The 26,811-nt window shown below is 40.1% G+C and overlaps 1 protein-coding gene across 9 annotated transcripts in view; it reads right to left on the bottom strand.

The window, feature by feature from the left end:
- Nucleotides 1-26,811, bottom strand: part of GNB4 (G protein subunit beta 4) — a 125,021-nt gene that overhangs the window by 2,905 nt on the left and 95,305 nt on the right. For 8 of the 9 annotated variants that reach the window (XM_038415796.2, XM_043491926.1, XM_038415798.2 and 5 more), the window contains 7 exons: nucleotides 18,620-18,725; nucleotides 10,685-10,723; nucleotides 9,318-9,424; nucleotides 7,702-7,765; nucleotides 6,485-6,647; nucleotides 5,991-6,057; nucleotides 5,659-5,860 (listed from right to left, as the gene is read on the bottom strand). In XM_038415796.2, the coding sequence (XP_038271724.1) occupies nucleotides 5,659-5,860; nucleotides 5,991-6,057; nucleotides 6,485-6,647; nucleotides 7,702-7,765; nucleotides 9,318-9,424; nucleotides 10,685-10,723; nucleotides 18,620-18,676 (699 nt within the window). In that variant the 5' untranslated portion in view covers nucleotides 18,677-18,725. Of the gene's footprint in view, nucleotides 1-5,658; nucleotides 5,861-5,990; nucleotides 6,058-6,484; nucleotides 6,648-7,701; nucleotides 7,766-9,317; nucleotides 9,425-10,684; nucleotides 10,724-18,619; nucleotides 18,726-26,646; nucleotides 26,715-26,811 lie in introns of those variants that run through there. The other variant, XM_038415797.2, reaches the window with a different exon arrangement.

The raw sequence follows: 26,811 nt of genomic DNA, 5'->3' as shown, positions 1-26,811 counted from the left end.
AATGCACAGGGGAAGGAAAGAACACGTAAAGGTTCATACGCAATGTCTCAAAAAAGCAGCTGCAAGGAGAAACCATTTTTTCAAGTGATTCCACATGCCCATTACACTAGCAGACTCCCATGAAGTTTCCAACAGAGTTGGGACTAGGATTCTCATCAGACGAGGAATTGCCAAACTACTTTCCTCACATTTGTGTCTTCGACATGATAGTAATCACATAGTATCTAGCAAAGATGTGGACAGAAGACCACGTTCCTCTCTGCAGATGTTCGCAATATCGATGCTTCCCAGAAATACTGCAGAAGCTTAGTGTGCTCTGGCTGAATGCAGAGAGCACTTTTCAGAAGGCATTATGCCCTTGATCTTGTAGAACATGAAAAAACAGCTGGTGACCCACTTGGATAGTCACTACACTGTTACAGGACACACACTCATTCGTTCTGTGTAAGAGATGAATAGCTGAGAATAGACCCAAAAGTGCTTTGCTCTATCTAGATAAAAAAACAGTGATCAGCAAACATCCCAAGCGTGGAACTGTTGTTCATCATTGTGAGCATGTGGCTTTGGAAAGAAGACCAATACATAGATTACTCAAGGTGGAAATCTGCCATGATGAAAAATTTAAGGTGTAGCCTAACTTGTACTTTGTCTTTTTTTTTTTTTTTAAGGTTTTGTGACACTCCACACCCCCCGGGGAGCGCCCTATAATCCTCATTCATCATTTGTATATAGCTGTGATATTGCATACAAAGCATGCCTTGTAAGGTATCATGAGAAAATCTGCTGAAGCCCATTGTTCCATCTAAATATATACATCATGAATGCATATGAAGTTATGAGAATTGTGTTATATGGTTCGCAAAAAGAAAAGGAGTACTTGTGGCACCTTAGAGACTAACCAATTTATTAGAGCATAAGCTTTCGTGAGCTACAGCTCACTTCATCGGATGCATGAAATGAGCTTATGCTCTAATAAATTTGTTAATCTCTAAGGTGCCACAAGTACTTCTTTTCTTTTTGCGAATACAGACTAACATGGCTGCTACTCTGAAACCTGTTATATGGCTGTCACTAAAATATGCTGTGGGAAGCGCCTAGATACTAGCTCCCCAAAGACGTTTATCCCCCTGGTTATTAATGCCTGGGTAAGTGTCAAACCACCACCAATAGCGATTGTCCAACAAGAAAGCTACAATGCAATGACTCACTTGCACAACGCCACACCAGTGGAATTGCTCAACCTTGCTTGGTGAGTCAGCAATGCCCACCAGACATGACTGGACTTGTGTTCTCCAAGCACATGGACTAAGAGTATAAAACAGAACACAGTGGCCCCATGCTTGGCCTTTTCTCCTGCCCCCACCTATGCTGTAAGCAACAAGGATACTCAGAAGACCAAAGACTCCAACAGAGGCGGCTGACCCAGGTTTCAAGGGTGAAACCTGTGTACTATGAACCGAAATATCCAGTAGGGTGAGAAAAACTGCTTAATCTAGATCAGGGGTCGGCAACTTTTCAGAAGTGGTGTGCCGAGTCTTCATTTAGGAGAGATCATAGAATATCAGGGTTGGAAGGGACCTTAGGAGGTCACCTAGTCCAACCCCCTGCTCAAAGCAGGACCAATCCCCAATTTTTACCCCAAATGGCCCCCTCAAGTATTGAGCTTACAACCCTGGGTTTAGCAGGCCAATGCTCAAACCACTGAGCTATCCCTCCCCCCCCCCCCATTATTCACTCTAATTTAAGGTTTTGCATACCAGTAATACATTTTAACGTTTTTAGAAGGTCTCTTTCTATAAGTCTTTAATATACAATTAAAGTGTTGTTGTATGTAAAATAAATAAGGTTTTAAAAATGTTTAAGAAGCTTCATTTAAAAATTAAATTAAAATGCAGAGCCCCCCAGACGGGTGGCCAGGACCTGGGCAGTTGAGTGCCACTGAAAATCAGCTTGCCATAGGTTGCCTATCCCTGATCTAAACGTTGCCTAGTCTGATAGGGTTGAGAGTTAAGACTGCATGCTTGTTTTATTTTCTTTTGTTAACTGACTTTTTGCTTATCACTTATAATCACTTAAAATCTCTCTTCTGTAGTCAAACTTCTTTTACTGTTTATCTTTTTCCAGTGAGTTTGCCTGAAGTGTTTGATAAATCTGCTCAGGTTTACAAAGGCTGGTGTACATCCACTTTCCATTGATGCAGTGGTGAACCAATTAATAGACTTGCACTGCTTGTCTTGAGCAGTGCAAGACGGTATATTCCTGAGGTACAAGGCTGGAAGCTGGGGGGAATTCGGCTGGTACCTTTCTTGGTGTGATTCATAAGTGGCTCTTGGAGCATTCATGCAGCCTAGCTGGGCGTGGGACTCCACGTGCTGTTGTGCTGAGTGATAACAGCACCTGGAGGGTTTTGCTGCTTGTCACTAGCAAAGTGTCGTGAGAGAGAGCCCAGGCTGGAGATTTAAGGGGGCACAGCGGTCCCATGGTCCCAGGCTGCACCCCAGGGATCCCATCACAGGTCTATGGAAAAATCCAACACCAGGGCATGCAAATCCCCAACTCTCCTGGCCGAGGTGATGGCTATTAGAAAAGCCACGTAACCAACAGGAGGCTAATGGTTCAAGAGGGGGAACCTGTAAGGGCAATTAAAGTTCAAACCCCACTGTAGAGTAGGGTCTCTGAAAGGTGAGAAAAATCTTTTAAGAACCTTGTAATCCTAGGGTTAGAGAATACAGTTCAGCCTGTAATAAAGAGGTCAAATAATGAAATTGGGGCCAGGTATACTTGAATGGAGCTGACCACCAAATCTGACTTAAGTGTAACGAATAGTCCAAAATCATTTTAATCATAAATAACAAAGGAGGCACACTATCTGGGCAGCTAGCCAAAGCATAAGTGGAAGCATTTATAAGGTAGATAGCCCTTGTGGATGGGTTCCTACTATTAAGTAGGACACTATGGACTGCTTCCAAACAGTGCGATGCCGCTAAGGAACCAGGCTGTGACATGTAGCAACTGAGGGTTCAGGGTGCAACAACTGCCCATGATTCTGCAGTATCAGGTCCTTGACTAAAGGCAGGGGTAGAGGTTCCCTGACAGACAATTTGTGCAGGTCCAAGAATCATGGCTGCCTCACCCAGACTGGTGCAGCATCATTTTCCCTCATTCTTGCTTCATCTTTAACCACCACCTTGGGAATCAGAAGCGCAGAATAGAACAGACCCTTGACCCAGGAAAGAAACATATCTGAGATGGATCTGGGGCTTTAGTCCACCTTCAAAAACAGGAAAAAAAAAAAAAAAAAAAGTATTTCCTGTTCTGACAGCTTGAGTACAAGTCCACTGATGGGACCCTCCCTACTTGAAATACTGATCTTAGAATAGCCAGGTTGAGAGGCCATTCATGATCCAAACTGAATGACCTGCTTGATCAGTTCGCTAAGGCATTCTGAATCCCTGGTAGATGTGATGCTCAGAGTCAGGGAATTCCATATGCAGATGTTCCACAGTCTGACTGCCTCCTGACACGTGCTGTTTGATTTGGCAACTCCTGTTTGTTGATGTGGAACACTGTCTTCTCTTCTCAGGGCCTCTTTCGGACAAGACAACGAGGCGTTCAGAAGAGGCAGGTTAGAACTTCCTGCTGCTGGTCTTAAGCTTCCAACGCAGGACTGTCCAAAGCAGCTGAAGACCAGCATCAAGCAGCCTGTCAGTATCATGTGGACATACCTCTCCCCTCAGGGATATGTTTCTATGGAGTAGTGGTTTCTTGAATTCTGATGGTTTGTCAATACTGGGCAGGGACACTTACCTTCTCTGGGATTAATTTTTGTACTGCAGTGGAGACGATCTACATGCCGTAGGCATCCCCCACTGTAACCAGTAGGGCTAATGATAGAGCTGGTATGGTACTGGAGGCCAATTATACCTAGATCAGGCCCTCCCATTCCTTTTATCTACTCTTGGCAGGATGACTCCTACGAGAGTGGGAGCAATCCCTGGTTTCCCTGAAGTGGGAGACATCAGAACCGACTTCAGACTGAGGAGAAGTAGGAGTACTCCAAAGGCCAGGGTGCAGCGGTACCAGTCAGAGATGTGGAAAGTGATCTACAACAAGCCTTCAGTACCAGCAACCATCCTGGGGCTTCCTGGCTATCAGGACTATGCGCTGAGGCAGAGCACTTACAATTGGTCTTGGAGCTGGCATTGGGATTAATGGAAGCAGCACCGAACCTGAAGTTGCTGGTGCCGTAACAGACCCCCAATGTGGAAGCCAACATGCGCAACAGCCCCTGCAAAGTGATGTTGGTCTAAATGATCAGTGAGGGTGGTACAGAGAGGCTCAGCAGATCCTATGAAATTGTGTAGGCCTCCAGGGTGGCTGGTATTGAAATGGGCTTTTGCCCTGCTGTAAGCACCACTATTTGTGCCAAGCAAGCAGCCGCCCTCACCTGTCCTGGCACACGAACTGAAGTCAACAGATCTGCTCTGAGAGAACCATTAAAATGAGATAGCAGGAAGCAAGGGGCCAAAGAATGTACTCCACTTTCGATACCGAAGTGGTTAGCCTCTGAGATTGAGGAATCTCATACTGAGTACTTTGACATGAAGTTGTCGTCCTCTTCAGTTTCAGAGGCTGAGGGTACTCCAAGCACTGTTACTTCTTTGAGGAGTGCCCTGGTGAGGGGATCTCCTCTTGTCTGTCCACAGATAAGACGGGGGACACTCGTGGATGGAGTGATTGAGGAACTCCCTCTATCCACAGAGGTGGTTCTGATGCTGGGCAAAGGGCAGCCTCCATGAGGATGTACCTGAGATGCTCTTCTCTTTGCTTCTTAGTTCTTATCTTGAAGCCCAGGCAAATCAGACATGTTCCAGATGTGACCTCATTCAAACACTTCAAAAAACAGCGAGAGTGAGGATTGCTCACGGGCACTGGCTTTGACACCTGGAGCAGGGCTCGAAGCTGGAGGACACTGACCTTCCCCCCCAGTATCAGGCAGAGCCCAAAGTCCACTGACAGTCTGAACAATAGATAAATAATGAGGGGGATAAATAATAAGTAAAAGGGGTCCAAGAGAGGCAAAAATGAGAACCACTAACAGCTCATTCGCAGAAGGAACAAGCTATCAGCATGCTCTGACCAACTGCAATAAGGAACTGAATGAAGGGTGGGGCAGCTCTGCCACTTTATATTCCGTTTGGAACACGAGGGACATCATAGCGCAGGAGTGGCTGCCTCTACTGGTGCTGCGAGGGAAAATTCTCCAGCACTGGTGCACAAGACGTACACACACCTATTGTAAATGGACATACCCAATCACGCACAGATAAAGTATTAGAAGCAAAGGTGGTCAAGCAGGTAGAGTTGGACGGAGCAGCAAACAGTTATGACAACTTAGACTAAATGAGGACAATCTGAATTGTTCCAAGTTCACTTAACCATATCTAGAGGATATGTATGATTAATAGTTATGAACTAGATTGCAGGTGGTTGGTCTCATCAAGATCTCATATTCTAAGAAACTACATTCATTGTTAGTGGCCAACTCAGAGCTGACGACTCTCCACCTTGTTTTGAAAACTAGATTATAAATTGAAATCTTACAGCTACACTTATTGTCTCCTCGCTCTCCATTTGTAAATAGAAATGCTCACTTACACAAACTGCGTTAATATCAGACACATGCCCTGTGAAAGACTGCCTGCACATTCCATCACGAATATCCCAAAGCTTGGAGGAGGCATCACAGGCACCAGAAACAAAAGTCCTCATGTCTGGACTTAGGGATAAGCTCATCACATCTCCGGTATGCCCAGTGAACGTGGTGGTCTGTTGACCAGTTTCAATGTCCCAAAGAGCACTGCAGAGAAAACAGATGTATTTCAGCAATATAATGGGGTCTCTGCAAATTTAGCTTAAAAACAAACAAAAATCAATCAAAGCACTGGAGGGAAAAAAAACATCAACTACCCCCCACCTCCAAAACTCACCAGGTGGTGTCCCCTGAACTTGTAACAATTTGGTTGTCATCTAGAAAACGACAGCAGGACAAGTATCCTAGGAACAGAATAATGGCAGACGTTAATTTCATACCCCAGTGTTGCAGTAAAAGTTATCCAAAAAACGTTCTCAGCATGTCACACAATAACCACCACTTGATGCTACTTGTATTTTAAAAATAGCAGTACAGATGCCAAATTCACTTGAGTATGTACTGCTCCATTTGCTCAGATAGCTACTGGTAGTATCTCAGGGTCAGAACCAAATGAACACAGAATTTAGCATTAAGACTGATAAAGTCAAAATGAGTGACATACAAAAAGTGATTTCTAAATGTGATCAAAACCAAGATTAGACTATATTCCATTTTGCAAATTGTTAACACTTGTTTTCAGTTTACGGCATGCAGTGAACAGTGCAGGCTTGGGACTGTTTCACTTTGACTAACAGTAAAGAAAAATAAATGTAGTAAAATGCAGCTGACCTGTATGCCCTGGTAACTCTCTGCTCACTCTCACATTGCCCTCTCTGGTTTTCAAATTATATATGGAACAGATGTTGTCCAATCCACCACAAGCAACATAGTTGCCAGAAGGAGCATATGCACAGGTCATCACCCAGGAAGATCTCAACGGAATGGCATGCATCTACAGAGAGAAGGCATATTAAAACAACAACACATTTTAGGCAGTCACATTCAACCATAGTGATTCTTGTCCAACCTACTTAGCTGCAATACTGCTTTAGCACTGCAGCAGATGCTACTAAATAAGATAATGGGATATCCAACTAATAAAGAATCTGATTTTAAACACGCTTCTATTTGTGCTGAATATTTTACTTGAGATGGAAAAAATGGTCACCTGGTTAGATGTGTGCAAGTTCAGTACAATCGTTTTTATAGTATCATAGCTATTCCGAAATTAAGGATTACTAGTTTAACATGCAACTGGTTTTGGTCAATTCAAATTCCTCCCTACAGTTTGTCTTCCTGAGCCAGAACCTCACCTGGTGTAGATTGGCATAGCTCCACCAATGAAGCTATGACAATTGCCATCAGCAGAGGATCTGCACCCCAGTCCTTCCTCGTTTGATCAAGATTTCTTACTCCCAAGGAGCTAAACATCTATTATAATGGATTTATATTATTTCTCTGTAAACCCTGTGGTTGTGCACTTCTGCAACACAATAGCAGAGAGCATGTGCCACAGAAACAGCAGCACAAGTAGGGTGTACAGTTGCAAAAACAACAACAACGAGTTAGTTATTAAAACTCCTTAGAAAGATTTCACCCACCCACCCCCGACACACACTCAAATGCTTGGCCAATGAACACCAGGAGCACTGCTAAGCTTCCAAGGGATCCCATGCTAATCACATTACTTCTGCAGCATGCCCTACCAGTGATCTCAGAGAGTTATCAGAGGATTATAAAAAAACAAATTCTTTTATCCCAGCAAACGAGCTACAGTGAATAGAAGCAAAGGCTCAACATATAGAAATAGGTATTACCCAAGCTAAAATGCACTTTGAATAAAAAGCTGGACATAAGAAAAAAAAGAAAAACAAGCTAGTTAAAACTTCAACAGGAAAAAGTGATGGAGCCAATCCAACTAAAAGAAAGTGTTACAGAACGAAGGAACTAAAACAAAAAATGTCACTTGTGTACAGATTACCAATATGGATTATAAACAACTCTACCTTATTTGTTGTATAACTATCCCAAATAATTAATTTTCCATCTTGAGAAGCGCTGACTAGTAGCCTAAAGATAACCACAAAACAGAAATATTAACATGTTAACTTCTTGTCTCGTACTTAATTTCAAAATAGACAAGATGAATGAATGTCAAATAATTCAGAAAAGCCTTTTCATTTTCTCCTTTTGACTATTTTTAAACTTTTAGGGTCAAATGTTGCTGGACAGCTGCAAAGAACAACGTGTTGCTTGCTAGAAAATCTTATCTGAATCCATGAATAAAACTTCCACTATTAAAACAAGCTAGAATAACTGGTCATTTAAAACTGCTCAAGCTATTTACAAATTTTATAACCTCTCCCTACTGGCTGTTTGTATCCTTCAGACTAAGTGTTTCAAGTGACTGCATTTATTGTTGTAATTTACAAAACATTTTAATTCACTGAAAAATACTGTTATTCCATGTCCTTACAGTGCTCTATTAACATAAAATAGATTTGCACTAAATCAACCATTTCAAGCTATATGCCCTTTCACAGCTTAAGGGAAAATGTAATACAAAGAATTCTGAAGTTATGTGCCACCATACACCAGGCTCTCAGATTTGAAGAGTCTGTAGTAGACCATCTGAAAGACTAGACAAAATGCTTGTGGAAAATAAAAGTGAAGCATATATTCTTATAACGGAATGATTTCCCTTTTCATTATTTTTGTATGATTATAACTGGCTTTAAAAAGGCAGGCTGAACTACAAACATTTCTCAAAATTTTCTATGATCTATGGCCCTCGAAAGTGTCTGAAGACTGACAGTATGTCTACACTGCAATTAGGCACCCGAAGCTGTGCCAACTGACTCAGGCTAAGGGGCTATTTAATTGTGGTGTAGACTTTTGGGCTCGGGCACATTTACAGCGTAATTAAACAGCCCTTTAGCCCAATGCAGCTGGCATGGACCAGCTGTGGGTTTTTAATGGGAGTGTAGACATATCTTGGGGGACCACTCTGGGTGTCTGGAATTTCTTGTAATAGACAAACTCAATAAAGACAATGGATTATGGTTCATTACAACAATCTTTGACCGAATAACCCTTCTTTGTCCTACAACTGCAGACATGTTAACTGCCAACTTCATTGTGGTCTCTTACAATGTGATAACTCCTTATGCTTAATCTGTTCCACCTTGTATTTAGCTATGACTATCTGGCCACATATACACTGTAGATTTATATCGGTAAAACTACATTGACCTAATCCCTGGCATAGACAGTGCTGTTGACGGGAGAGCTTCTCCTATCGACATAGCTGCCACTTCTCACAGAGGTGGATTAACTACGCCAAGAGGAAAAGCTCTCCCATTGGCATAGCAGCACCTTCACGGAAGTACTACAGCAGTGCAGCTGCGCCACTGTAGCTTTGTACGTGAAGACAAGCCTTTTAAGTACTTTTCCCAGACCTGAAGAGCTCTGAGAAAGCACGAAAGCTTGTCTTCACCAACAGAAGTTGGTCCAACAAAAGATATTACCTCACCCACCTTGTCTCTCTAGCAAGTCTACAATTCTTTCAAGAGCTAGAAAAGGGATCCCTCTGCCTCTAAGTTCAAGAATCACATGTACAAACCTTGAATCAGATCCCCAGTGCATAGCATAAATTTTAGCTAAGTGACCTCTCAGCGTACGTCTTGTTCGCATTTGGATTCGACCCACTGAGTCCAGACTTGTGGTGATCTGAGCAGGAAAAAACACAAACCAAACAATTATTCTGCATCTCTGAGATAGTCATAAATGTGTACAACACTCAAACTGCCAGGAACATAAATATTTTGCACCCCTAGAATTTGGACATACAACAGGGACTACTGTTTCACATCATTGTGCACTGTTTCTGTGGATAGCGTAGCCAGTCAAAAGGTTTTGCAAGAAAATCAGGTTACCAGTGACAGGTAACTTAATGATGATCACTACTCTAAATGTTTCAGACTGTTACAGGCACTTTGTAGATGGAGCTTCTGTATGTATTAGGTGTGAACTTTATTTTTACAGGTTTCAGAGTAGCAGCCGTGTTAGTCTGTATTCGCAAAAAAGAAAAGGAGTACTTGTGGCACCTTAGAGGCTAACAAATTTATTTGAGCATAAGCTTTCGTGAGCTACAGCTCACTTCATCGGATGCATTCGGTGGAAAATACAGTGGGGTGATTTTTATACACACAGAGAACATGAAACAATGGGTATTACCATACACGAGTGTGTGTATGGTAATACCCATTGTTTCATGTTCTCTGTGTGTGTATAAAAATCACCCCACTGTATTTTCCACCGAATGCATCCGATGAAGTGAGCTGTAGCTCACGAAAGCTTATGCTCAAATAAATTTGTTAAGTCTCTAAGGTGCCACAAGTACTCCTTTTATTTTTACAGTAAAGCTTTATGTATGTTGACAATTCTCACCCTCAAAATAATAGCCCCAGAAGAAAGTGATCATTTAGTATTTATTCCAGTTCCATTTTTCAGTAGTCTGACAACTGCCACCTAAAAGCCCAGACCTGGATTTTAAATGAAAAAACTTCAGTTTCCAAATAAAATGGACAGCTTATACATAGCCAAGTGGGAGCAACTATCAAAGCCAAACTGTCATGCCATATAATTTCATGAAATGTTTAAAAAGGTGAATTAAGGAAAATATGTATAATATTTAATACAATATATAATAAGGAAATCTATCCAATGTATTGCTCATGTATCTAGGTGTCACACGACTTTAGAGCTTTTTGACTGGCTGCAAATACCACCTGTAAAGGCCTTAGCTTCTCCCTCCTTCCCCCGTAATTATTGCTTCAATTTCATAATTGTAAATAGTGCATTAAGCAATGTGCTTCCAGGGTTGTTGCACTTCATCTTTTTCAGACACCATACCAGGCATGCTATAATCACTCAAGAAACCAATTGCCTCATAGGGGCTACTTCCCAAATATAAAAATAATGATATACCTGAGCAAGAGTTGTATCACTACATGCTTTTCTGGCATCCTGAAACAGAGAAAGGAACAATTAATATGAATCTTGAACACAGTAACAGTGTACATCAACTGAAAATCTTACCTACAGAAAAGTTATTTTACACCAAGACTTTTCCAAAATCTGTTGGAAAACAAAGCTTCATTGTTTAAAAAAAAAAAAAGTATGCACGAATCCTTATGTTCTGTATTCCCACCCCATTCAGGTGAACAAGTTATAGTGTCCAAGAAATCTGAAGTATTGCAACAGAAAACAGCTGCCATACTTGCTTACATGGCATTTATATCTAGACAAGTTCCAAGTCAACTTCTTTGCAATCTTGCAGGACAGCCTCTTGTTTTGATGCTGTACTACTCTGCCTACATGTCAAGGGCTAAGTGGTGAATCCAAAAACACTTTAGAGTAGTCCCTTCGTTATGCAGTATTTGGGTAAGAATCCCAAATGTGGGCTGAATAAGATAAGAAAAAGGGAGAAGACAAAATGCTGGCAAAGGTGAAAACAAAGTGATTAGTGCCAGCACAACTGTGTCAGTCAAGGATCACACTTCATTGCACACCTGACTGACATAACTGTGCTGGTAGAAGGTTCTGGTGCAGACAGTTATACTACCAATACTGTGCTTTTGCTGGTAGAGACTTATTTCATTTGGGATGGGTAGTTAAGGGAATTGGGAGCCTGGAATAAGATACATTGGAAAAGCATAGCTTAACTGTTTAAGTTGCATCCAAACTACAAGTGTTTTGCCAGTACAATTCACTAGAATAGCCATACTGGCAAAGCACTCCTAGTGTGGATGCAGCTTGTCACAGTAAAGGTAATGCTTTGTACCAGTACAGTAACACTCCGCCCCCCCAACACACACACACACCCCTACCTACCTCAATAAGCAAAATCACTGTGTGTATGCACTCTATCTTCAATTACATGAGCACAAACTACTTTTTTCACAGCACCCCCTGCTTCATTCAGTGCACAACGAATGAGCAAGCTATTCAATATTTTGTTTTCTCCTCATTGTTCTTTGTGTGTCCCCATGTCTTATTTACTGCACACTATTCAACTCTTGATCTGAAGACATAATGATCAATTTCCTTGTGGGTTTTTCCAATGGTGCTCATCATTATAATGAATTTATTTTTACAAAATCTTATACATGGGGAACTGAGGCAGAGAGATTACAGTCAGTGTCCACTGTTTTTTGGGTGCCCAATTTGAGAGGCATAGGATCAGATTTTTCTGAGAATTTAGCATTATATAGCACTTCATATTCATATGTTCTAAGCACAGCTCCCACTGACTTCAGTTGCAGCTGTGAGTGCTCAGTACTTCTGCAAATCAGATCCCAGGGTCTCAGTGTAGGAGCCCAGAAAATGATGAACACAATTAGTGACCATGTGTGAGAAGTCTGGTTTAAATGACTAGTCCAGTATCAGATAGGAACTTAGTGGCAAACGCAGGGATTGAATCCAATTCTCCAGAGCAGCATGCAACTGCATTAAGAACTCTCTTTTCCTGCACGTCCCTACCTTATTCACTAGACACCTTCCAACTTCCACAATAAATAAAGCATGCATAATAGAGAGACAGTCGCTTTCACTACACAACCCTGATTCATCTCCAGGACAGAGTGAACTGAATGAGGGGAAAGAAAGTACGTGATCATGTAATCAGAGACTGTATCAGTGCCTACCTTAGTTCTGGCATTTTCTAGCTTTTCAATTGTTTACTTTGCAACCTTAATAATGTTCTTTTAAATGTAGCTGGTATATTTTCACTTCCTACTTAAAAACAAACAAAGTAAGGTAATACTAGGTTTCAGAGTAGCAGCCGTGTTAGTCTGTATTCGCAAAAAGAAAAGGAGTACTTGTGGCACCTTAGAGACTAACAAATTTATTAGAGCATAAGCTTTCGTGAGCTACATCGGATGCATCCGATGAAGTGAGCTGTAGCTCACGAAAGCTTATGCTCTAATAAATTTGTTAGTCTCTAAGATGCCACGGGTACTCCTTTTCTTTTTAAGGTAATACTGCTGCTCTTAATAGTTTTCTTTCCAAAAACAAGTTCAAGAGTGGATTAGGTCACCTCAATCCATTTCTTACAGTGTCTGAACTACAGAAATATTTATAAAATGTTGACATCTTGAATCAGAAACAGTTTAAAATACGAAACAACAAATCCCTTGGTGTTCAGGAATCCTTTCACTCACAAGAAGAAATACACTAGATATTAAAGCTGAGCAATTAAATTCATTGTTTAGTTGCAACAGCTGAAGAGGCCCAATTTATTTTGGATGCAATCTTTTAACTAGGCCAGAACTGATTATTGTATAAAATATAATTTTTATTATTAATATAATAGCAAGAGTTGGCAGCACCACCTACAGCTATAATGGGAAGTGTCAGACAACTTTAAGACTTTGTTTTTCTGTTGCTTATAACTTTGCTGAATTTTAACAGTTCAGGCTGAAGATTTCCTGACTGCCTCAGATAAATTTAATAAAGTCAGCCTATCTATTTTTCAGCAAAAAGGTCCAGCTGTTTGAGAACAAGGTTAAGGAAAAATTTAAATTTAAGTTTTGCCCATGTTAAATAAATTCTTACAACCATTTCATTGAGAAGTTCTAAAGCCTCCATACTTTGGAGCAAGGGTTTGAAATCTGATGGTGGATTTTTTCCCCACACCCCTGCGCGACAAAAGTTTTAATCGACAAAGGTACTAGGATAGACAAAGCCAAGGACTACGATCTCGGGGGCTATGGGGGTGAGATGGTGGGAGGGAACTGAAACAGATTGGAGCTGGCTGGGCAAGGCCACCAGGGTAGATTTGGGTGAGCAGCATGAGAAATCCAGGGAGGGAGACTGGGAATCAGATGGGAAGCACTGAAATAGAGACTGGGTAGGCTATGTGAAGAAACTGGATCAGAAATGGGGGCAGGTCAAGACAGGGACAGAAGGGGTCAGGCTTGTGGAGAACACTGTAGAAAGGTCTGTGACCATTAGAGAACACTCCCTCCAGAACCTGCAATGGAACCCATGATTCCCAAGTCAACAGCCTCTGCTGTCAGCAAGTTACACTGCTATGTGTTTACTCAAGAAGCAGAGACCTGTGCTATGCATCTAAAAGGTTCATATCCTGCTGGTGACCCATGGAGATGTCAATATGATTCCACATACTAAACATAAAAAAAAAAAATCCACTTTTAAAAACTTAAACAATTATATATAAAAGCTATTAAAAGTTCAAGTTGCAAAGTCAGGCACTCAAAAGTTAGGAAGTGTCAGAATTAAGGTTGTCCGTCCTTGTGTGTACATATTATATAACACGGTCTTTAATGACATGATCATATACTATTTTTCCCCACAAGACCCCTGCCATATTCAGTGCACAGTGATCACTGAATGAGAAGCTATTCCATATGTTGTACTATTCAGTGTTCAATGTGTTGTCCCGTGCCTTATTTACTGCACACTATTCAGAAAAGGGTTTAAATAAAGAATTAATAGTCTCATGGACTTTTCTATAGTGCTCACCACTATAGTATCTGAATGCTTCACAGATATCAATTTATTTTCACAACACCCTTGCAGTGAGATGAAGGTATTATGTCCTTTTTACACATGGGGAACTGAGGCACAGAGAGATTAAACTCAAAAGCGTCCATTAATTTTAGGTGCCCAATTTGCAATGCCTGGGGCCTGTTTTTTAGCACTATATAGAACAGTGATTCTCAAACTTTTGTACTGGTGACCCCTTTCACCATTATAAATGCTGGATGCAAAGCGGGATTTGGGTTGGAGGTTGACAGCTCGCAACCCCCCATGTAATAACCTCGCGACATCCTGATGGGTCCCGACCCCCAGTTTGAGAACACTTGATATAGCACCTTACAAGTTCAAAGCACAGCTCCTATTGAATTCAGTTGTAGCTGTGACTGCTCAGCATGGCTGCAAATCAGATCCCAGGGTCTCATTCTGAGTTCTCAGAAAACAAACAACACAATTAATGACCACCAGAGAAAAAGTTGGTTTAAGTGACAAGGCCAGTATCAGATAGTAACTCTGTGATGCAGTGTGCAAGTATATAATCCAATTCTCCAGGGCAGTACTCAACTACCATAACCATAAGACAACTCCCTTCCGTTTCTTCAACCCCCTGCCTCATTCACAACACACATTCCAAATTTCTACAACCAATAAGGCAGGCATCCTGCTAACAGCTGCTTTCGCTACCACAAGCCTAATTTATCCCCAAAGCACACGTAGTCCTATGCACTGAATAAGGCAAGGATCTTGTGAAAAAGTTAATCTAATTATACGATCCAACATTATGATGCACACACACAGACAGGCAACCTTAATTCAGATATTTCCCAGGGTTTGATTGCTAGACTTTGAAACCCTAACACTGTTTTGTGTGTGCAACTATTTACTTTTTGGAAGTACCCAAATGCCCCAATTAGCACCAAGACCCAATTATAGATTTAACATCAAGGTTGAACCCTATGTACTGCAACTGATTCTAGTTTAGGATGCTGCTAGTTAAAATATCTTTAATCCACTGATTTAGAATACAAGACTTGCATAACATTTTAAAAGAATCTCAGATATCCCAAAACATAAAAAGATTTGCAAGTAACCAAGACAGCCAGAAGCTACCAAGAAAAAGAGGAAGATTTGGAATAGCTAGAATACACTAGAAATTTTCCAAGACAGCTTTCATTTTATCTATATAATCTATTTACTCTCTAGAGAGGATTAAACAAGTCTCATCACAACCCTGTTCTACGACACAGTTTTGCCAGAAGTACATTAACCTACCTATAATTTCACAGACAAAAAGTTATGCTAAGCTAAAATGAATTGCCTCAGACTTTCAAATAAACAAGACATTTGGGGGATATGAGCGTTCAAATAAAAAGCATTCTTGCTTCTTGTATATTTTTATTATTTGATTCATCCTACCATTTCCACCTCTGTTAATCCACTGGTGAGGACTGACATTCTGGCTAGATTTTGTTTTTTCAAAGTAAGAATTTAGAGAACAACAACAACTAAAATATGCTGCCCTAGCCCTCTCCTTCTAGCTCTAGCAACTGGCATCCATTAAACCAGTGAGAACCGTAAAAGATTTAGAGAAAAAACCACCACCAATATATAAATAACTAGGATGTTTATATGTAAAATAAATGTGATGCTGGAGAAGCCCAAATTGCAGCTATACACAGTAAATCCATTTATTTCACCAATCCCATATATCCTATGGACCATTTTTTTGAGGGAGGAGGTTTAGCGTTTATAACAAAAAAGAACCAGCGAAGATGTAATAGCCTCATGTTTGAAACACTTCGCAATGCCCCTCTCAACTAAATCTATACCTACATTTTGGTTTGTTTGGAGAAGGTCGAAAAATAACCAGTGAAAATGTGTATTTGCTATTGTCTTAACAGAAACACAAATTATTTAGAATTAGAACCTCATGTTTACAGTCAGTAGTACATCAAAATAAGAACTACTGTGTCCTACTCGCCCAAGCCAAAATTCAGAGCAAAAAAGAAAAATTTGAATTGATTTAACAAGTAAGCAAGACTGACCCCTCACCTAACTGAAATATTAGTCTGTCTAATCAATTTCTTAAAAACTGACCAGATTGTGCAAAATGTGACCTGAACTGGACACACTGTAAGCTACTAACTACGCCAGAAGAAACGTTTCAACGACTCTCCAAGTTATCCTTGACACGTTTCAACATTGACCCAGAGTTTTAGGAAGATCTCACTCATGATCGTTCTACCTGGTGAAGCCTCATTCCATACTAGATCTACAGTCTATGAGCAGAGGAGAGCTGCTGAGACAGAGCAGAAGTGCCAGCAGCATAAATATGGCAACAGCAGCATGTCTGCTGTTAATCAAGTAACCCATAGCAGCATTTTGTGTTCAGTGTGCCACAGTTCACAGCTCAAACTGGCCTAGCCAGCCACTCACGTGTTCACAGAACCCAAACCAACCAGTGATGATATGCTCATCTTCAAACTCAAAGAACGAACAACAATGTATAGTAATACTAATTTAGGTCTTTTTATTTCTTCTTTAATATATTGTGACTAATTTTATAAGGCCTCCTGCAATTTGAGCCATGCAAGCCAACACCAATGCCAATATAGAGCTCTACTGACTTTAGTGGTGCTTGTCATGGATGCAGAGGTACATCTGCCAGACTTCAATTGCAGATGTGGGGCCCAACAAAAGACATACGTGTTACTAAATCTATTTTATCCAATTTAGTAATGTTAAGTCTCCATATAAAAAAAATCCTGCTAGCTTCCTGGCTCCACAGGACATTCTTGTGAGAACATTCCCGAGAGGTCTATCTGTTTCACTGGCCAAGTAGCTGTTCAGCAGGTATTCTGCACCACACCAGTCTCACACCTCATCCAATGCCATTTCCTATAAGACGAGACTGACTACATCAGGCCAAATTGCAATGTGGCAGATAATTCCAAGGCATGTCGTTTGGGGAAAAAACTGAAACGTTATATTTACATCAACATTTGTGCAGCACTTAGTACACTGGAATGCTAATGTAAGATTAAATTAAAATCATGGCTAAATTTAACCAAATTGCTGAGGTCAGCTAGGAAGAGTCCTTAGTGCTGTAACTCTCTTGACATCAACTGGCCTTGACCTTACTTTTGAATACATAGTGGGAAAGTTAAAGGACATGTGACACAGAACTCTCCCTCAGATAACCTTGAACAATAGGTCTCAAAAGAGGCATAAATGTGCTACTACAAGCCTTTTTCCCCAAAAAACAATTAATGCATGGCAAATGCACAGCACAAGGTCAATATCTTCATCAGCAGTTCAATGCCCAAAACACTAAGTAGGTAGCAGATTATCACAAGACAACTGATGTCAGGCTGAAAGTAATTACATGTAGAATCACCACATAAAGGAAGGTTTAGTCCTAGTCAAATTTCGTTGTGCATCTGCAAGCAAAGCATTCCTACATAGATCTAGTCCAGGGATTCTCAAACTTCACTGCACCACAACCCCCTTCTGTCAACAAAATTACTATACGACCCCAGGAGTGAGGACCGAAGCCCCAGCCCACTCAACCCCCACTGCCTGGGGAGGAGGGGTGTGAGAGGCAAAGCCTATAACCTGAGCCCACCGCCTAGGTCTGAAGCCCTCAGGCTTTGCCTTCAGCCCAAGGCAATGGGGCTCGGGCTTCAGCCCCAGGCAATGGGCCTCAATAAGTATAACACCAGCCCTGGCAACCCCATTAAAATGGGGTCCCGACCCATTTTGGGTCTTTTCACTGAAAACTCACTGAATTTTTGATGTATTCTGCAATAGCTTCTTGATAGATCACTAGATGCCATGCAATAAATCAGTTTATTGGTGGTGAATAATTTGAATTAAACAGAGTAGGAGAAAGGGAAGATGCACATTTGAAAAATAATGTCAATGGGAAGAGAAGGAAAAGGAGCACAGGCATGATTCCTGACACTGGATATTTTCTCTCAGTCAGTGCTCAGGCATTTTACCTAACAAGCGGGAACAATAGTAGTGGAAAGGCCAGTAGTAGTCCAAAGAAGTTAAATTTTCATCATCAGTGTCCTTAACTAGTTCTCGTTGTTCCTAGGTATTGGAAGCTATACAACTCCTTACTACAGGACTCCAAAATATTGGGTTATACTCCACATCATACTAAATTGCAATACTAGACAGAACTGTATGAAAATCAGGGATGGAGTTTCAAGCTTTTGGAACCTTTTATTGACTTAATCCGCTGTGAAAAGATTTTAAGTATTGTATAATTTAAACATCAGTGACATATATACTTCATTTTTTCCACTAGATTTTTCTTCCAAAATAACCAAGGGGTGGGGAAATAGTAATTCTTACTCTGATTTGATTCCGCAGTTGATCCGCTTCTTGCCGTAACTGTTCCAATTCACTCATCCTCTTGAAGCTGTTTCTCTCTCACTGTTACAGTGCAGGCAAAGAAAATCTGCCAATTTAAAAAAAAAAAAGATGGGGGGAATTAATTTCCATTGTCTAGACCACATTTCCTCCATTTCCAAGCACTGTACCTAAGTTAACTCTATTCTCCATAAATGACTTGTCTGAGGGAGATTCCCACTACTAGATATTATTTTAAGACATTTTTCAGAACTCTGCTTGGTTGCTCTAAGCAGCATTGTAAAATGTGCTATATCAGGGTGGCCCTCCCCATTCTCCATCTACCAGACTGGAGGGGGAGGCTCAGGATCTCTGCCTTGAAGCAGGGTGATAGGATAAGAGCTTCTACCCAGCAAGGATGGGGGTCTCTGGGCTTCTGCCCAGTAGGGAGGGGAGTTTCAGAGCTTCAGCAGAAGCAGGGCTGATGCCCTGAGCCCCATCAGGTGCCTCCTGCGGGGCTGAAGCCCCGAGCCCTGGACCCCGTCAAGCATGCCCCGGCTCTCGAATTTCTGAAGATTGTCAGATGCGACTAAGAGGGCCAGTAAGTTTGGCCACCCTGTGCTATTTCATGGACAGTTTACAAAGCAATTGTCAACAGAAACACCAGCTGCAATTTAGAAAGACCTATTAATGAATACATGTAGATTTTTAGCTTTGTTTTTCACTTGCAGACCTCTCTAAAAGTAGAGGTTTCAACCTCTTAACCCAATTTGGAAACAATAAGCAGTGACACTGCTCTAGACCCTATTTTTAAACTAAACATTTCTATAATGCAGAAGTCTGTGCAAGACAAATTCATAGGAAGACATTTTTGATTAGAGCTGAGAGTTGTCTAACAGTAAATGCACAGAATTTGGAGTCAATAACTCAAGTTCAGATATCAGATTTTCCACTGAAGCAGGATGTTCTTGGTGAAGTCACTTAGTCTGTGTCTCTTTCCACCATCAAGGTTATTTGTATTGTAATAGAACCTAAAGGCCTTAATCAGGATCAGCATCCCACTGTTCTAAGCACTGTATAAAGTGGTCCTGCCTTGGAGAGATTGCAATCTAAACAGACAATGCATACAAAACAGTAGTAGACACGAACAAGAAACTATCAAGTTTTGCAACTTTAAACATTTTGTTTGTATTATTTTTGTTTCCTAGTTTCCCCAAATCATTTCTCTATCCTAGCCCCAGTCAGTGACACCACGATTGCTGACTCGGAGCTCTCAATCCAACCTGCCCACAGAAAAACAACCCCCCCTCCGTAAACACAATGAGCACAGATCTGCTGACATCTGAATGCTTTTTTAGAATGAGACTGGGTTTGTGAAGCATGAGATAAGAGTACTGTTACTACAGAAGGGCACATTCATATGGTTACAAATAAAGATAAAGATGTGGCCAGTTAAGGAAACTTATCAAGTATCTTATCTAAAAGATCTAGATGTGGAAACTAATTCTTCCTGGGAAGAAATGCCCAACATCTTTTCCAGACTATAATTAGCTACACACGATTACCATAAGCACTTCATTTAAAAATGGAAGATTGAGGAATATTCACCCAGTTTATTACACTGAAATCTAAAATAATCAGCCATAAATATGAGAAAGTTCTGTTGCAAAAAAGTCTGATAAAGCAGAAGATCTAGCTATCACCCCGCATCCCTCACCCGCATCCCTCACCCCAAATTCCCAGGACACTGCATCCAGTGCTGATTCTAGTTACCATGTCCTTCAATCTCACCTGACGACACACCTGTTCTACTAGTCAGACTCTAGGCATTTCATATGATCTTGAAGGGCTTGTTTTCACTGCAACAGTTGAGTTACTACACTCGAGCTAGCTAGCCGGAATGAGAGCAACCACAACTCAAAAACAACAGTCGGGTTACAGAGTGATTTCATTAGCAGCACAGAGGGATTCGATTATTTGATGAATCATATCTTGACTTGTGCTACTGCATCCCCACTGCATTATCTGCCCCCCATCCAAACTCTCCCCCCCACCTCACCACACAGAGCAACTAGCAGAAGGTTAAAGCACTACTCAACTCGAGCTAGAAATTGTGTGCGTGTGTGTGGAGGGGAGTTAGGGATAACAATGGAGTTATAACCTACGGCTATGTCTACAATGGCATGGTTGTGCTGCTGTAGCAGCACTGTTGTGAGGTGTGCTGTGTAGCCACTCTTCATCCCCAGAATAGAGCTCTCCTGGTGAGAAAACAAAACCACCTCCAATGAGGGGCAGTAGCTTTGTCAACAGGAGCACGGCTCCTGCCAACAAAGCGCTGTTCACACCGGTGCTTTTCGTCGTTCAGGAGGGTGCTTTTTCACACACCTGAGACAAACGTTTTAAAGATTAAATTGCCTGTGTAGATAAAGCCGAAGAGCGAGCACAGTGCTGTACAAGTTAAGAAAGGGAGCTAAGTAGTTTATAAACTAAGTAAGAATGGCTCTAAGTTTACAAACAAATACATACATCACCTAAGGGTGTTCTTAGGAAAGGACATTAAAGTGCCTTTTAATAAGTTTAAAGCAGCTACTATAGTTATGAGATTCCTCTCACTTCTCCCGCCCAGATATAAACATGTATTAGAAGCTCTATCAATACCTATTTTATCTTTCAAACACTTTGATTTTCTCTCACTTCTAATAGGTATTAAAGTCAACTTGATACTTCAGTTACAATCTTTATTTCAAGAATAACTAACTATACTGTATTCTCTCCTAAGACTCAAAGTACTTGATGTTTACCAGGAAGATTGTAAATAATCTAAATCAGTGGTTCCCAAACTGGGGTTCGCCAAATGTTACAGGGGGTTCTTGGAAAAAAATTTCCTAATGGCAGACAGAGCTGTCCCTAGGAACCCCGGGCAGCATGGGGCCAGCAGCCCGGAGCCCCTGGACTTCCAAGAGCTAAGCAGATCAAAGCAAGCATATTTATCACACTGAGGAGATTTCAACTTCAAGACTCCTTATAAGAAATGGAAAGGGAGGTGGATATTTTTTGCTGTTTTTAAAATTAAATAGGCAGCTAGTATTGTTTTTAAAATTATTATGAAGAACAAGTTTAAGCTTTGCTGGACTGCTCAAGACCTGAATGCTTGTGTAGGAGGAACTTTTTGAATTGGCTTCTTAAATACCTTCATGCTGTTTCACATCTGATACGCCTTGATGGAACATAGGAGCCTTGTCTTATAACTGGCTTATTCAAGGTGATACAAGCTAGGAAAGTGAGATCTTGGAAGAGTATTGCTGTTTTCATAATGTAATAAAAATACTGTAATGATAAATAATAATTAATAAATAGTGTGTAATAAGCATGTCAAAAACAAATTTTATATTTCCAAGATCACTGCTTTTATAATTTATACACGAGTAAAGGAGAAAAATCCCTGGAAAAATTCATTTTTAGGAGGGGGTTTGCGAGACTTGACATTTTCATGAAAGGAGTTCACAGGTTGTTAAAAATTTGGGAACCATCGCTCTAAATAAATATTTTCAAGTGGACATCATACCAATGTCTCTACCACTCATTACATTCACAGGTTTGACTTTCCTACTTTAAATGTATAAATTCTGTATCATAATGATAAGACATTACAAGCACTATGAAACTTTTCTAGGCGATTACTACTTTAATTTACTATCAGTTTCCTACTTTATTCCCCCAATGTACTGAATGCAATAACAGAAGGCATTATTAGTGAGAATGAAAAATAGTGAATACTAGTATGATGTGCATACTTTCTGAAAAATCAGTAAAATTTAATATTAAAAATTGCAATCACTAGTATGTGTGCTTATATGGCTGCCCTGGTTCCTGTGATTATTTCCTCCTAGAAACAGTCAATTTAAAGCCTAAGCAACTTTAAAAAAAAAAAGTTAATTGCAAGTATTATGAGGTAGTATACTTGTGTCAGAGTCTCACTGTCAACTGATGGTTTTACTACCAAATTTTCCTATTTTAAAAATGTTTTCCCTCCCGTCCCAGAATCCTGAACACACAGAAAAGGGAAAATAGCTACAAAGATACAAAATATTGTCGAATGCACCAACTTAAAAAAAAAAAAAAGATTTGACTAATGTTTCAGTTACAGTAATCTTATGTGCTTACTTTTAAGAAAAGGTTAAAACATTTCAGAGAAGCTCTATTTAAGCTGATGGTATCCCTGTAACTGGATGCAAGTTCTTCTGGACAGAGAATCAGTTTTTGTTCTATGATGTACCGTGCATATTAATAGTTCACTGTAAATAGTATCAATATAAAATTATACTCCATGACTGGCTGTACTATGTATTAAACTTTAGGCACATTTTTTGTCAGGCAAATAGCTAGCAGCAGGCATCTTTTCTGTATAGGTAAAACTCAGGATGCTATTCTGAGAAAGACCACAATAATAATGTCTGAACTCCACAAGTATACTATTGTTACACAGAAGTATGAGGAGGTTGAGAGCATGCTCTATACTTCATATTTGAAGTCAGGTAGAACATTAAGCTAGATATCAGTAATTAAAGGTCTGGTCTACACTACAGACCTATATTGGTCTAATTACATCACTCAGGGATGTGAAAAATCCACACGCCAAGCCATGTAGTTATACCTACCTAACCACATGTTTAGACAGTGCTATGTTGGCAAGAGTTTCTCCTGCTGACATAGCTACCACCTCCCAGGGAGGTAGATTAACTACACCAACGGGAGAGCTCTCTCCCATCAGCTTAGAGCATCTTCATTAAAACTCTATAGTGGGATGCCTACAAGAGAAAATTATACTGGTTTAACTTAAATCTGTTTTTAAACTTGTTTAAACCAGTGTAAACTTTTACTACTGAGGGAATTCTGTGCCACTGCACAATGCAGAATTTGCACAGAAATTAATGTTCTGCACAGAATTTCCTTTCCCCACCACAGAAGTGGGCTGCAGAGCTGTTGCCCGCCACTAGGGGGCACTGGACCTGGCAGAAGACACTGCCCAGGGAAGGGAGCTGGAGGGTCTGGGCAGCTGCAGTTCCCAGCACACCCTGAAGGAAGGAGGCGGCATGCAGGAAACTCAAGCCCAGGACCCAGCATCAGGCTGTTTCTCTCTTTGGATCCCTGAGGGTGTTTTTTTTTGGGGGGGGGGGGGGGGTTTCAGGTCTGGGACAGGGAGCACCCTGCAACTAGGCTCTAGGGGGTAGGGAATGAGTGTATCGGCCCCCCAGCTGGGTTCGGGGGAGGGAGGTAAGAGAGATGGGGCAGAGAAATAAGAACTGGATTGCAGCAGTTTTAAAATAATCTCAAGAAGTTTTCCCTTATTTATATTTCTCTAGTATTTTTACTAGTATTTTTACTAAGACTAATGATTTAAACATTACTCATTTCCTCCCCTGCCAGAGAAAAGTGAAACATATTTTGATATTCTCTGTTTTGTTAGTCTTGCACTAAGTATGCAGAGGCTACTGAGGTACAAAAGAAGCAGTATTCTGATAGAGGTATTCAAACCAATTTGCCCAAAAACAAAACAAAACAAAACAAAACAAAAAAAAACCACCCAACCAACCACACACTACTCATGCAGTAAAATGCAATTCTAAATCAGGGCCAGCTCCTGGAATTCAAAAACAGTATTTGTCCAGAATTATTCCACATGTACAAAGAGACAAAGCTTAGAATGACTGATATTTGGGGTTTTTTTTGTTTTGTTTTGCTTTTTAAATACAAAAATTCCTCCATATCCCCAGAAAAGAAAGAACTGAGGTTTTCTATATCCCTACTAGGACCAACCCCACACAATCTAGGAAAATAGGCGTCAATGTCACTTTTATACCTCTTCACAAGTTAATAGACAGTAGGGCTGTCAATTAATCACAGTTAACTCAAGTGATTAACTCAAAACAAATTAACTTGATTTTAAAAGTTAATCGCGATTAATCACAGTTTTGATCACAATGTGCAACAGTAATAGAATACCAATTTAAATGTATTATAAATATTTTTGGATTTTTATTACATTTTCAAATATATGAATTTAATTACAACAGAATACAAAGTGTACAGTAATCACTTTCTATTTTTATTACAAATACTTGCATGGTAAAAAGAAAAAAGAAATAGTATCTTTCAATTAATCTCATACAAGTACTATAGTGCAATCTCTATCATGAAAATGCAACTTACAAATGTAGATTTTTGTTACATAACTGCACTCAAAAACACAATGCAAAACTGTAGAGCTTACAAGTCCACTCAGTCCCACTTCTTGTTCAACCAATCACTAAGACAAGTTTGTTTACATTTACAGGAGATGCTGCTGCCCGCTTCTGATTTACAACGTCACCTGAAAGTACGAACAGGAGTTCGCATGGCATTTTTGTAGCCAGAGTTGCAAGATAGGCTAAACATTCATATGCCCCTTCATGCTTCGGCCACCATTCCAGAGGAAGTTTCCATGCAGATGACACTCATTGAAAAAATAATGCATTAATAAAATTTATCACTGAACTCCTTGGGAGAGAACTGTACGTCTCTTGCTCTGTATATGGCCACATTCTGCCATATACTTTGTGATATGGTAGTCTCAAATGATGACCCAGCAAATGTTGTTTGGTTTAAGAACCAATGTGAGATTTCTAAAAAGATAGCTACAGCACTCCACCTAAGGTTTAAGAAACTGAAGTGCCTTCCAAGGTGTGAAACATGTGGTCAGAAGTCTTAAAAGAGCAATACTCCGATTTGGAAACTACATAACCAGAACCACCAAAAAAGAAAATCAACCTTCTGTTGGTGGCATCTGACTCAGATGATGAAAATGAAAGCGTATCAGTCCACACTGCTTTGGATCATGACGGGTTCTGCTCGATAATCAGCACAGAAGCACGTCCTCTGGAATGATGGCTGAAGCATAAAGGGGCGCACAAATGTTTAGCATATCTGGCATGTAAATATCTTGCGACATCAACTGCAACAGTGCCATGCAAATGCCTGTTCTCATTTTCAGGTGACATTGTAAATAAGAAGCGGTAACTCCTGTAAATGTAAACAAACTTGTTAGTCTTTGTGATTGGAGAAGTAGGACTGAGTGAACTTGTAGGCTTTAAAGATTTACATTGTTTTGTTTTGTTTTTGAGTGCAGTTATGTAAAAAAATTCTACATTTGTAAGTTGCATTTCAAGATAAAGAGATTGCACTACAGTACTTGTATGAGGTGAATTGAAAATACTCTCTTTTGTTTATCTTTTTTACAGTGCAAATATTTGTAATAAAAACAAAGTGAGCACTGTACACTTTGAATTCTGTGCTGTAATTCAAATCAGTATTTGAAAATGTAGAGAACATCCAAAAATATTTAAATAAATGGCGTTCTATTACAGTGCAATTAAAACTGCAATTAATCACAATTATTTTTTCAGCTTTCAATTTTTTTAAATTGTTTAACAGCCCTAATAGATACTATGATTAATACTTTTCAAAATTAACAGGATTGATGATTCACAAATTCAGGCTCCAATCCTGCAGACACATGGCATGTGTAATTTTACTCACTTAAGTAGTTCCAGTTAAACTATTGAGGCTTCTCACATAAATAATATTGTGTCTAAACATATGGAGGACTGAGTCATGCCTTGTGTGTGCAAACATGTTCATTGTACATTAAAACACCATTCTGAAACACCCCCATATTATACATTTCATAACAGTTTGATTTTGATAAGACTAATGTTATTGTGAAGTGGTAGTTTACATGCTCATCTTAATAACTTATTTAAATTGGACAAGGCAAATATGTTTCTGTTCTCTGAGAAGGGATTAGAAGGAAAGGAAAGTTACTATGCAAAGCAGCAACTCAGAATGAATAGTGGAGTTGTTTACATATTCAGGATGTGTTGCAGCACAATGGTGAAATACTTCCTAGCTTAGTGAAACTATGCATGATCTAAGCACCATTAGCAGAGTCAGTTCTGACTCCTTAAAATCACAAATATTGAAAGATCATTTACTTGCCACTCAGGAATCCATATTTATATTTGGTTTATATTTTGATCCTCTTTCAGTCTCAGTGGATTTAGCAGTCTAAAAAATAGATCAAAAAGGGTATCAAGTTCAACAAATGTTTAAAAAAAAATGTCTTATTGAGCTTTCCTAATTTTACTTGGGAAGCAAGT

This window comes from Dermochelys coriacea, chromosome 9 (genome assembly GCF_009764565.3).
Source record: "Dermochelys coriacea isolate rDerCor1 chromosome 9, rDerCor1.pri.v4, whole genome shotgun sequence".
In the NCBI taxonomy this organism is placed as follows: Eukaryota; Metazoa; Chordata; order Testudines; family Dermochelyidae; genus Dermochelys; species Dermochelys coriacea.
Note: the sequence above shows the minus strand (reverse complement) of the source record. Positions and strands in the feature narration are given on the sequence as shown.